A 12,911-nucleotide genomic window follows, 5' to 3' on the forward strand; every position below is an offset into this window, starting at 1 on the left:
TACAATAGCAGGACTGCAAATACTATTCCTCTATACTATAGTCACTTTTTTCATCATGGAGTAGTCCAAAATGTAGCACATTTACCACCTGATTATTCTACAATAAGCTGCAAAATAATGTACTATGTTTTAATAATACTGTTTATTAGTATGTACGGATTAAATTGATAATAAAATTATAATTTCCAGAAACAATGAAAACTAGTAACTTATCATTTGTACAGCATTATAAAAATAATATCGGAAATTTGATAACAATGTATTCTGTCGCATTTAACTATGAAATATTAAGCAGTTATATCGTTTTTGAAGTATACTATTTATAAATTAATAAATAATTTACCATATAATTATTTTCTCACCTTTGGAAATAATCGTTGATTATTCCCTTACAAAAAAATATTACTAGCTGGTTAGTAATAAATACTTATTTTGTGTATTAATAACACTAAAATTAAGTATTTATTAGTACTTGAATCACTGTGATCCAAGTATTGCACAGTATTTTATTACTGGCCAGTAATTTATGAAAGTAGTATTTAATACAGGACGAGTATTGAATACTTAGTATTAAATTTCTGATGAGAAAGCATTTAATACTAGGTGATAAATACTTGTGTAATAAATACTTGTGTTGAATTATTGATGAGTATTTTAATGTTAGTACTGAAGTACTGGACCGAGGATTCCATGTGTAATACACATTGGCCAGTATTTTAATGTTAATACTCAAGTACTGAACTGAATATTTCATGTGAAATTTATCACTGACCAGTACTACAATTTGTATAGAAACATTATAATGGGTAATTCCTGATAATATTAAGGAAGAGAGATAAAAGTAATGCACAAATACATTTTATATAAAGGTCTGTACTAATTCGTCGTGATAAAAGTGTACAAGTTTTGAAATAGTATTGCGGATATTATTCTTATATCCAATTCAAAATTTTATTACTTTTTTTAAACTGAATTTGTTTCTTAAGATGATTTTTGAAAAATTATATATTTGCGCTGGTTATGACACATGTAGACTATATATAACACTTACATCAAATTAAGAAGTAGTCTACCACGTAAGGCAGTTGGCTCACGATCCAGAGGTCCCGAGTTCGAATCCCACCAAGGTAAGTGTGTTTTTCAAATACGAGAAAATATTTATAATTATAGACTGCATCTTAAAAAACAAATTTAGTTATAAAATAGTAATTGAATTTTGAAAAAAATAATTTTTTTTATACCGGGTAAATATCAGAAATCAAAATATCGGTGAGTAATTCAATACTAAGCACCAGTAGTTTTGTGTATAGTATTAATCACTACCTATAATATTTATCACTACCAGTATTTTTCCAGTATTTCCCAAATAAATATTGACAGTATTAAATCACTGAGATTTTAAGTATTTAGTCAGTAATACTTTTCTGTAAGGGTTGCATGCTGCATGCCATTGTTACCGGGTCCATCATGTCTATAAGCTATATTTCCTTCTTGTAAAAGATTTTCCCATGGAGCAGGCAATACTAATTCAGGATCGTTTGCTGGTACTGGATCTCCAGCACGTCGAGCAATATTATGCAACACAGCAGTTGCAATAATAACAAGTAGCACTTTATCCACTTTTTGAAATCGGGACCCAAGTGCTAAAATAGGGAATCTTTTTTTCCATATTCCGAATACACGCTCGATGGTATTGCGTGTTCGTATATGTGATTTATTATATAGATGCTCCGCACGAGTTCGTGGATTTTGTAAAGGAGTCATAAAATACGAGCGAACGGCATAACCACCGTCACCTAATAGCAACGAATTTTGAAATGTTCCAGCTTCGAATAAAGCACGTATTCTTGAATTGTTGAAAATTGTAGCATCGTGCACTGATCCTTGCCAACGAGCCACAAGATCGGTTATCTCTAAATTTGCATTGCAGACTGCTTGAACATTTACAGAAAAGTAACCCTTTCTATTCCTAAAATATTCAGCATCGTTTCCACCTGAAATAAATAACTTTCAGTTGATCTTTGTTATCAATACATGAAAAAAAATAAAGTTGCTTTAATTAAACGCAACGTCACGGGCTGCCACAAACATAAACAGTTAATTCAATTGGATATTATTTGAACGAAAACATCAGATAGTTGTTTTAATAATCCAAATATTTGGTTCAAGCAATATCCAATTGAATTAACCGTTCATGATTGTAGCAGCCCGTGACGTAGACGTTTAATCGAAGCAACTGCATTTTTGTCTGTGTAGAAATTTTTGTAAAACATAAATCAAGATAAAATATAAATCTAATTAATCTATTCATTACAAACCAAAAATAATTAATAAGAAATAACATTTCGAGAGATGTAAAACCTTTTGTATAAAACAATGAAGGTATATGAGGTATATAGTGTATGAAAAAACACATGTTTTACTGATTGAGATAAATTACAAATTATACATAACATGTAAAAAAATTGTTTTTAGATTTATTGTAGGATATCATACATAACAAAATTATCAAATTTAATCTGTAAAAAATTTATTTTTTAATATATAATTTAAAGAATAATTCGTGTATATGTGTGCGTGTTACGCCTATACAAAAATATACGCTAATAGTTTTATTGTTAACATATTTCTTTCAAAAGTTGAATATTACTCACCAAATGACTGTACTTTTATGTGAGTGCAATCTATGCAACCTATTACTCTTGGGAATCGTGCAATATCAAAAAACTTCATTTGTTCTCTCTTTATTTCCTCGGCAAGCATAGGAAACTTTATATATCTTGGTCGAAGACGAGCAATAGCAGCAGTCACCCGATGAATGATTCTGTGAGAACTTGTTTTGCTCACTCCAGAATAATCTCCTGCTGATAATAAATGACTCCCAGTTGCATAAAACCTTAATGTCAGAAGAAGCTGCTTCATTGGAGATATAACATTGTTTCTGGCAAAAAAATTTTTATTATTTGTATTAATCGTGTTAGCTCTTGCTTATTTCATATCCAGTAAACACCAAGCAATAGTAACATTGCAATGTTTTCACTGCACAATTTAAATACAATAATAATACATGTGTTATATTTATGTTGACGTTTACTGGATAGTGATCTGAATGTGTGTTAAACATTTATACAAAATATTGTGCACTTGAACATTTCAGCAGAATTATAAATTTATTAATAATAATGATCAATTATTTTACATTATTGATTTGATTAATGTTGTTTTATAATAACTGATTTTTATGTTATTGCTACTCTGTTCTATTATAGAATATAATCTGTCAAAGTAATAATCCAATATTTTAAATCAACTTTATCAACTTACTGTTCAATTTTATAAGAAATTTCCTGCTCAATTTCTGCTAGTACTGCAGTAACAGATTCCTTACTCAAACGAAATCGCGCATGAAAATCAATGTCGTCGTATTCTTCAAAGTATAATGGTCTTCTTCTTATAACTTTCGGACGTCGATACATTATATTTTCAAACTCTTCATCTTCAGATGAAGATAATATATATGCTAGTTCCATATTTCTTTAACAAATTAAGTTCTCACTTTTTGTTTATATTAATTATTTTTAAGCAATAAATGGAAATACTGTAACAATTCACCATAACCTGTACGCAACAAACTTTGACGTTGATCGGCGCTGCACTAGTAAACCTCGTTTATATTTACTAAACGCCCAAAATTCGGCGTTCAACTTTAACCGTAGGAAATCGACGTTAACCGAAGTTTATGGTAGTTGTGGAATGCAACATTTCCTTTAAACTAGGTTTAACGATTAAACGTAGTTTAAAGTTAAGTTGTGGAACCGGGCCTTAAAGCAAGGAACTTGTGTGGGACAATTTCCCTGAATCCGAAAAAATAAAATTAAATTAAAATAAAATTTCACGCATTTATTTACTGCGTTGAACTCTTGGACAAATTGTAAATTGTACTCTCTTGCTGAATTATACATTTTTAACTTTCTAACTTTTTTAATGCTTATTTATGTTAATGTTTGTTTTCAGATAAATTTCTCTTAACAATTTATTTCTTTCTTCTTTCAATTGATTTGCCTTTATTAGTTGTTCCTCTATATTTTTCACTAATTGTTCATATGTATTTCTCATTGCTTTATATTCCGTTACTAACTGTGTTTGTATTTCATTTTTTATCTCCTTTTCATGTTGAATATCGCTTAAAAGTTTTTCGATCGTTTTGTGAAAATTTTCTGTAACTCTTGTCGTTCTAACCGTTTGTTTTCTGTGCGTACTATGTGACAATGTCTGCAATACATATATGTTCTACAGATTACATTAATATTAGTTATATCAATAGAGAGGATGTATAGCACACTTACTTGATTTGAACAATCATTTTCAGTGTGGCTTGCATTTATTTCCGATGTAGTGTTCCTTGAATTTGATGTTGATTCTACATTTACATCTGTATTTAAATTATCTCCATTTTGATTATTCATATCACAGGTATTAGCTCTGTAATATGTATACAATGGATAAATAAAACAGTTATGTCTTATCATTAAAGTAATAATAAATATAAATTATAAATATGTAGAATTTAATATATCTTTTTAAATAATATTTCGTACTTATATCAGTCTGAATCTCAAGATTAGGAACATGCAAAGCTGTGCTAATTTGGACATCATCCCTTAAAAGTAGACCTTGCTTTCCAGATATTGCCAATGGTCGAATGTTGTTCTTATGACCCAGAAGTTTAGTTAACTGTCTGTAAATATTATCAACGCATTGTACTTCATTGCATGTTATCCATAAAGTTACATTAAGTTTGAAATAAATTTAATATTTACTGTTCATATGGACATGACATGCGAGCTCTGCCTGTTTTATTATTATTTAAAATCATATTTTTGAACGATCTCTCTAAAGACTTATATTTATTTTCAACTTGTACAAGTGTCACGTTGTATCCATGTTTTTGCATACTTTCTGTTATCTTTTGCCATAATATTTTCTTGGTTTTAATTTTTCTGTTCACTAAGAGATCACTGTTTTTCTCATATAATTCCAAAAACAGTTTAGTTGTTGCATCATCCCAAAAAAATGTCTCTCTTCTATCTTGGTTTGTTCTATTAGCATTATTTTCATAATTAGCATTATTTTCATCGTTACCATTATTTTCTTGACTACAATTTCCATCATAACTATTTATATCATTTGTTTGTTCGTTCTGTTCCACATTTTGACGTAATGTAATAAACATTAATTTATCATCAACATAACATTGCAACGTATCACAGGTAAAGTCAATATCTTTATATTTTAAATAAATTAAATATTTTAAATAATAAAAATATTTTAAATAATTTTACACCATCTGAAAGAATAAATAAATAAATAAATAACATAAAAGACACGATAAAAGGATATAAACATGCATCGTATAAACGCATATAATTAGGTAGAATTATAAATCACAAAAAAACAAAATAAGATAATGAAACATCAAGCCTAATCGAAAATATCCACAGTAATTACTGTATTAACATAAATAAAGTAAATGTAACGTAGATTTGGATACTTATTATATATTTACACATTATTTTTAACAAAATTAATTACTGCAGATTTTAGATTAGGCTTGACGTTTTATTATTTGTCTTATTTATATATTTAGATAAATTTTGACGTACCTTTGGATTCACAAGTAACATTTCCATTTCCATCAACCAAAATATTTTCAGCTGCATCCCTTTTAATGTATGCACTTCCCGTTGTTTCCATTTTTTAATATTCTAAAAAATATTCATTTTTTAATATTCTAAAAAATTAAAATTCTATAAAGCTCTCACTATACATCTGATAATAATCATATACCTGATTGCGTTGGTGGGCGTTATCTCCTTGACCAGGACTCAATATAGCCTCCTTAATTTGACTATTAACACCCTTCGGATCTAATATAGCGCTATAAAAAGTAAAACTTTAAAATATAAAATACATATCAAACATATATTTATCCTTTATATTTACCCTTTTAAGTTACGGCACTAAACTAACCTCTGAACTAGTGCAGCAGTTCAGTTGAAAAGAACCAGGCCATTTCAGACTTTCCACCTTTGCACTGCTTGCACTTGCTCAAGACCTGGGGCAAGCAGTTCAGTGAACTGTTGAACTAAGTTCTGTTCATGAAGTAGTATAAGGAGACATGACTCCGTAGTCACGAAGTGGTCACGAAAAATGTTCCGTATAGAGGAATGTTCGCTGAACGGAATAGCTTGCAACATTTTGTCGCCATCTTGAAATTGTGACAGCTGTTGAGACACGAAAAGGTTAGAAACACATGATCACACGTGTATACGGTAATAAATGTAAAATATATCAGAAATGTGTTTCATAAGTAAATATAATATTTTATAAACGTATAAAAATGTTTTTCATTGGGTCTATACTAAAATAAGTAATAATACGCGTAAGTATATATAATTATAAATAAGCAAAAATAAATGTTGAAATTAAAATGAAATATATAATTTAAATACGTTTACCTTAATTAAAATTAATATAATTAAATATATTTCAGAAAGACAAATCCCGGATAAAAGTAGAGAAACATAAGGAACGTAAGAATAAAACACAATGGAACATAAGAATGATGGACATATATATTTTAAATATTTGCAAGATAATTTGGAGTTGATAACTCTTCCGTCTACAGATTGGAGTTATTCAAGAGGAAATGAAAAGTTTTTTGGTTTCCAAAAAATAGAAAGTGATTATAGTGTAAAAAAAAGAATTGCTTTTTTATCAAATGGACAGGTTAATATTTATATAAATTCGTTAATATTTATATAAATTCGTTATATAAATGATGAAATTCATTCTCTTTCAAAATTTATTGTAATTGTAAATATTGAAGAATTAAATGAATTGTTACAAATTGTTGATAAATTATAAGAAAAAGAAAACAATCGTGAAATTAAGATAGCTTAAATGTAAATTTAATTGTAATATGTAAATATTTATTTCGATAGTTTAATTCATATTAGATACTGAAATTGTTATATTTGTACGATACAAAGAGTATCATATCAGATATTATGTTATTTTAATGTAAATTATGTATACATATTTACGTGTATGTATATAATTATGTATACCTATATATATATATATATATATATATATATATATATACACATATGATTTTTATAAAGAAATTGGAAATTAAATAAATGTTAGACAAATTGTATTATAAAATAATTGTATTGTAAAATAAAATTGTGTGCTTTAATTTCTAAAATAAACATTTTGTTTAACTTGGTATTAAACTTACAAAAAAATATATGTATTAAATATATGTATATTATAATTATAAAAAATTAATGTTTTCAAAAAACAAGTTTTTATTATTATTTTAGTTTTATATTAACGCATTTTAGTTATTTCTAATATTTGTTCCAATTTTACGCCTTTTTCCATTATTCATTTGTATCACAGTTTCAATTGCATTTGTTTCTTTAATTTGAAAATCCACATTTGAAACATTTGGACCATTTAAATGAACCAATTTTGAACATTTTCTTTTTTCTTTTTTAGTATTATCATTTTTATTCGCCTGCTTGACCAGAAAGAACATTCGTGTTATTAAATAAAAACAGATAATGTTTTTAGTAAATTCGTATAATTATGTTTTTCACAGCCCAGGAAAGTTATAGGATTTTTTTCTTCGTCAATCAATTCCATTACTTCAAATAATGTGTTAATATTAATTTCTCCACATTTTCTTCCTTCTATTACTCCTTTTTCTAGACTTGAAAGCAAATTAAACAAAGCTATTGAAGGATTTATCAAATATCCTTTCGTTTTTATTTCAATTAGTTTATGTCTCTCTGGTATTTTATCATTTGGCTGTAAAACCCATGTCTTTAAACATTCTTCGCAAATAAAATTTTTATTGTTTATATCTTTACAAAATCTATTTCCTTTTCTTGCTACATATCCAGCAACATATGTCAGAACGTAATCTGAAGTAGTACATGTATGCAAATCATGATCATTAAGAATTGATGGAACATATGCTAAGATTTCAGTATTTCTTCCTCTGTCCAGTACAGTATCTATCTGAGCCGTCCATTGCTCTTCTGCTCTTCCATAAGATAAACATATCATTCTACAAAAAAAATTAAATTTTTGTTTTGAAATAAAATAAATAACGTAAAAGGCATGTTTGTTTATTACTGACAGTTCATTGCCAGTAGTGTAAATCTATAGTTTATGTCATGCACATTATAGATTTTCAGTACTGACAGTGAACTGTCAGTAATAAACGAATATGCTTAAAGTAAATATACTCTTAAGCTTATGGCACACAATGCTATTTTGTCTGCTTTATTACTTGCCGGCTCCTGTGCTAGCGAATCAATAGACAGAGTTGATAATCATTTTGTCTGCCAATTCGCTAGCACAAGAGCTTGCAGGCAATTTAGCAGGCAAAAAAGCATTGTGTGTGCTATAGGCTTCACTGTTTTTTATTCTAACTGTAGAAAAAACTTGAAACGAAGTACTTTTTTGAATATAAATACTTACTGTACGAGGTGTAAACAAACTTTTTTTTTCGTTTCCTTTTCTGCCTCCTCTGCTGCTGCATCCTTTAACGCAACAGGCCATTTTTTCAGAATTTACTTTATCTGTAATGTAATCAAAATTAAGAGCATTAAACTTGAGACATCTAAAGTAAAACATCTATTATGAGTAAAAAGTTGAAAATATTAATACCGCAAAAATATACTATTTATATTAATGTGTGTTTGCACTTAGAAAATATACAAAATCTAATTATTAATAACAAAAAAAATATTGCTCAAAGTTAAATATTAATAATTAGTTAATTTAATTTACATGGAAATAATTTTAGGTTATAAAAGCTTCTTCTTCCTTACCTCTTAACGAAGCTGGCACTTGATCTCTGTCACACAAGATGACACAATACGGCCACAATTTTTAAGTCCTTTTGGGACGAGTTGACCAAATGCGGTTGCATCAGTAACCTTCACAAATTTCCTTTGATGAAACACATTTGCTTCCAGTTTGTGACTTGGGTTGTAAAAGCTAAAGCAAAATCTGCAATTTTTTAAAAATCTTATACATCATATGATAAAAAATTTAATTAGACTTGCTTTAAAATGTAATATTAAAATTAATGGAGAAATACTTACAAATCAACAGATTCACACATTGCACATATAAAACCTGTTCGTTTTCATTACACTTTTGAACTAGTGCAAGTAAGTGCAAGTGCAATAAGTTAGAATGAAACAAATATACTTTTCTCTCGTTCTAACTTATTGGTGGAAAAATGGCGACGAAATGTTGCAAGTTATTCCGTTCAGCGAACCTCCCCTCTACACGGAACATTTTTCGTGACCATCTTTTGCTTCTCGACACTATCTAGTCATGTCTCCTTATACTACTTCATGGTTCTGTTGTACTACTGAAAAGAACAGTAACTCTTGACGTCACTTCTGGTAAAAAGAACGCTTCAGTGTACACTTTTTGAACTAGTGCAGAAAGTTCTGCTGAAAAGAACAAACCTAATGTCACGCGTCGTCTGGTCGCCTCGTCAACTCGGCATTCACGAGATCCGAAATCGCATAGCCAATAGCCGAGAGAGAAGAAGAAGACAGCAGATCTGTCTATCCTCTTCTATCACTGACGCTCGAAGCTGGCCGAAGCCAGCCGAAGCCCTCGGCTGCGTTGTTGAAACGTAAAGTTGGCATCTCTGCGCATCCCCACCACTGGCTGGCTGTGGCTGGCAAAAACCGCGAGTCTGGCATCCTTGCCGTAGACCCATGTATGCACCTTAAGGATTAATTATTATTATTTTTATAATTAACTAAAGTAATAACATATTTTATATAATAACTTTACTATATTTTGGCGCGCGCAATCGACGCAAGTGCGGCCAGACGGGATGTGATAGCCCACATTGCCAATTGGCAAGTTAAAAACGCGATCTAATTCTGATTGGTCAACTGTGCTGGTTACACCTTATGCCGCCTTAACCCCTTCGTTGGCAGAGAGAATTCGACAAAAAGTGTCCAAAATGGCAGGACAATTTTTTATCCTGAAAATTTGTACCCTGGGGTTTTTGAGGGCCCCTGATTACGAATCTGAACTTAAAATTCGAAAATTTAAAATGGCAAATTTCATCCCAATCAAGTAATTTTTTGCATTTTTATCCGCCATTTTGGATCCGCCATTTTGAATTTGCAAATTTTGAATTCAGATTCGTAATCAGCGACCCCAAAAACCCCCGTGTATGACTTGGATGCCAAATCGAAGCAAGTTATAGGAAAAAAAAGGTTGACGCACTTTTGCGTCAATGCCACACAGGGCACGGAAAAATTTGACGCACTTTTGCGTCAATGCCAACGAAGGGATTAATGGAGAAGTTCGTGCAGTGTAAATCCTCCATAATAACGGAAAGTCTCCTCCCAACGGTCAGCGCGGCTATTTTGTTTTTCTCTGCGCTATATATTGTTTTTTTCTGCAATAACGTGAACCCGTATGGACATGTTTTCCTTACTTCCGTAATTTTTCAAGTTATTACGGAATATTCAGGAGGTTCAGGAATATCTTAAGGATTTGAGAATCATTGTTATTCATTCAGTATCTGAGGTAAGTAATTTTTCATGTAACAACTCACTCTGTATACATATATGCATATATATGTTTTAAGTTTACGCATGTTATTTTGTTAACAATTTTAATACATTTGTTGCGATTATTTTTTATATTAAATAATAACATTTGCGGCGTTCAGAAAAACAATTTAACTGCTGCATTGTCTTGTCGACACTCGACATTGATTTCTTTGTTATAAATTTTAAAAGTAAGAGCTAATCATTAATTGCTACTGAGCGGTTTGTTCTGCTAAACGTCTATTAAGTGTGATTTGTTAAAAAATTAAACATCTTAGAAGCGTGTTAATTTTAGTCTTACAAGGGAGGGCTTACAACTGAACTCCGCCGATTTTGATGAAACTTGGTAGGATTACAGAGAAAATTTTCTTAAATGTAATAATACCCCAATTTAGGTGCCAACGGTTAATCGTTTTCGAGATATTTTAATAATAAATATAGCGTTTTTAGAGTAGAGTTTATTAGGACACTTACATACAAGTATTTGGCGTAGTGAATAAGTAATTGCTTCATAATTTGTAAACTCGAGTTTAAATCCCACAATCAGTTAATTTTTTTATAATAATGTTTTTTATAACAATGTTTTAAGATAACAATAATTATATTGTTAATATAAAAAATAAATTTTTTTTATATAAAAAATGTATATTATATAAATTATAATATCAATCAATTAATATATTTATTTGTGTCAGGATTAATTTCCCATTACAAAGGGGTTAGGCACAGCCATAATTACAATATAACAAAAATAATAATTTCACCTAATTGCCATACAATTACAATGCGATATAAGTAGTAAAAAGAAACATAAAGGATATCACGCAGTCGACAAGTGTATAGACCAAAGTATACAAATTAAAAGTAAAGTGCCACGAGTAACCAACGCAACAGACCTAAACTGCAGTGCGTAAAATAAGAAATTATACAAATTTTTTGTCGCCGCAATCGTTGTGTCCATAACTATTACACTATATATAGCGTCTTGAACCTCACAGTCGATATGAAAAAAACCAAAAAAATAATTGCAAAGTGACGCGTAAAAAGGGCATCGCATAATAATGTGTGGAAGCGTTTCATTTTCACTCAGACTACAAAAACAACACTTTTCCCTGGCATACAATTTAAACGACTTCCTATTCATAACAAAATTACAATAATAATTATTTGCTAATCTAGTTTGAGCTTTGACTTTATATAAATTCAGTGGGCATTTTTGCGAGTATGCCAAAATACCATGATCTTCAGAATTTCTGCTAAAATGAAATTGACTTGACAAAGATTTATCATATTTCGCAAAATCCCGCTCTCTGCAAAACAATGTGTATCGCATAAGAATATCCTCTCTGTAAGATTGCCATAAATCTGTGTTCAAATAATCCCAAAGAAAGTCATAATTCAAGGGCAATAAAACAGCCTTAAGTTGAAGAACCCAGTTGAACGGAAGAGCCTCTTCCATGTTTACAACATTTTTTGCTAAGCTAATGAGTCTATTAAAGCATTTCTTCGGGAATCTTTCATTTTCCATCTTGAGCAAGCAAATAACCCAACCCAAAGCACGCTTTAAAACTTCAACGGATATATCTTTAAGATCTAATACAATTTTTAACGTGCTCGTTGACGTATTTCTAGGTAAGCACAATAGTTTCTTAAAAAAATAAGTTTGAGCACTTTCTAAAAGTTTTAAATATCGTAGACCCCACATTTGCGCGCCGTACAAAAGGACAGAGGAGACCATGGAGTCAAATAATTTCACAATACCAGTCCAAAAATCTACTTGTAATCTTTCTATCATTGCTATTACTGCATCCGACGCCACCCTAGCCTTACATATCGCAGCTTTCGCAGATAAACGGCCTACAGAAGAACTAGAAAAGGTTGTTCCTAAATATACATAAGATTCGACCACTTCAATATTCTTTTCATTACACTTAAATTGTTTGACTTTATTACTCACTCTGCCCGAGCTTCTAAAGATAACTATCTTGGACTTGCTCTCATTCACCTTAAAACCGTTTTTGCTACAATGTTTGTCAACAGTTTCAATTATATTCCTCATCTCAGCAGCAGTTGATGCGAGTATAACTAGATCATCTGCGTATAATAACATTAACAAATCAAAATATCCATCAATCGGAATTCCTTTGTAATTTTCAGATTTTAAGCAATATACTAAATCAGCAATATAAAGGCAGAACAAAAGAGGGCTCAATATTTCACCCTGCAAAACTCCTTTTG

At 30.0% G+C, this 12,911-nt stretch overlaps 2 protein-coding genes and 2 long non-coding RNA genes across 4 annotated transcripts; all 4 read right to left on the reverse strand.

Annotated features, from left to right (window-relative positions):
• Positions 1 to 1,305: 1,305 nt before the first annotated feature.
• Positions 1,306 to 3,544, reverse strand: LOC139817650 (putative nuclease HARBI1). Its single transcript, XM_071785896.1, has 3 exons — positions 3,325 to 3,544; positions 2,655 to 2,941; positions 1,306 to 1,994 (listed from the first exon to the last, which is right to left on the reverse strand). Exons 1-3 carry the CDS (start codon positions 3,528 to 3,530, stop codon positions 1,411 to 1,413), a joined length of 1,077 nt encoding a protein of 358 aa, XP_071641997.1. The 5' UTR covers positions 3,531 to 3,544; the 3' UTR covers positions 1,306 to 1,410.
• A 432-nt stretch (positions 3,545 to 3,976) lies between these two features.
• LOC139817653 (uncharacterized) lies at positions 3,977 to 5,298 on the reverse strand. Its single transcript, XM_071785898.1, has 4 exons — positions 4,821 to 5,298; positions 4,599 to 4,738; positions 4,347 to 4,480; positions 3,977 to 4,272 (listed from the first exon to the last, which is right to left on the reverse strand). The coding sequence occupies exons 1-4, from the start codon at positions 5,231 to 5,233 to the stop codon at positions 3,982 to 3,984; spliced, it is 978 nt and encodes a 325-aa protein (XP_071641999.1). The 5' UTR covers positions 5,234 to 5,298; the 3' UTR covers positions 3,977 to 3,981.
• Positions 5,299 to 5,663: 365 nt separating this feature from the next.
• On the reverse strand, positions 5,664 to 6,157 carry LOC139818183 (uncharacterized). Its single transcript, XR_011733409.1, has 3 exons — positions 6,031 to 6,157; positions 5,848 to 5,938; positions 5,664 to 5,765 (listed from the first exon to the last, which is right to left on the reverse strand). It is a non-coding gene; the product is annotated as an uncharacterized lncRNA (long non-coding RNA).
• A 1,861-nt stretch (positions 6,158 to 8,018) lies between these two features.
• On the reverse strand, positions 8,019 to 9,323 carry LOC139817546 (uncharacterized). Its single transcript, XR_011733260.1, has 4 exons — positions 9,189 to 9,323; positions 8,913 to 9,093; positions 8,560 to 8,660; positions 8,019 to 8,143 (listed from the first exon to the last, which is right to left on the reverse strand). It is a non-coding gene; the product is annotated as an uncharacterized lncRNA (long non-coding RNA).
• Between the last annotated feature and the right edge of the window lie 3,588 nt (positions 9,324 to 12,911).

This window comes from Temnothorax longispinosus, chromosome 8, assembly GCF_030848805.1.
Source record: "Temnothorax longispinosus isolate EJ_2023e chromosome 8, Tlon_JGU_v1, whole genome shotgun sequence".
Classification (NCBI taxonomy): domain Eukaryota; kingdom Metazoa; phylum Arthropoda; class Insecta; order Hymenoptera; family Formicidae; genus Temnothorax; species Temnothorax longispinosus.

Excerpts from the sequence above, each read along its gene's own strand:
- LOC139817650 (XM_071785896.1), bottom strand. The coding sequence starts at position 3,530 with ATGGAACTAGCATATATATTATCTTCATCTGAAGATGAAGAGTTTGAA. Across the intron at positions 2,942-3,324 it reads ATTTCTTATAAAATTGAACA|AAACAATGTTATATCTCCAA; the intron begins GTAAGTTGATAA and ends TTTTTTTGCCAG. Across the intron at positions 1,995-2,654 it reads CATAAAAGTACAGTCATTTG|GTGGAAACGATGCTGAATAT; the intron begins GTGAGTAATATT and ends TATTTATTTCAG.
- LOC139817653 (XM_071785898.1), bottom strand. The coding sequence starts at position 5,233 with ATGTTTATTACATTACGTCAAAATGTGGAACAGAACGAACAAACAAAT. Across the intron at positions 4,739-4,820 it reads ATGTCATGTCCATATGAACA|ACAGTTAACTAAACTTCTGG; the intron begins GTAAATATTAAA and ends TAATATTTACAG. Across the intron at positions 4,273-4,346 it reads AAAATGATTGTTCAAATCAA|ACATTGTCACATAGTACGCA; the intron begins GTAAGTGTGCTA and ends TATGTATTGCAG.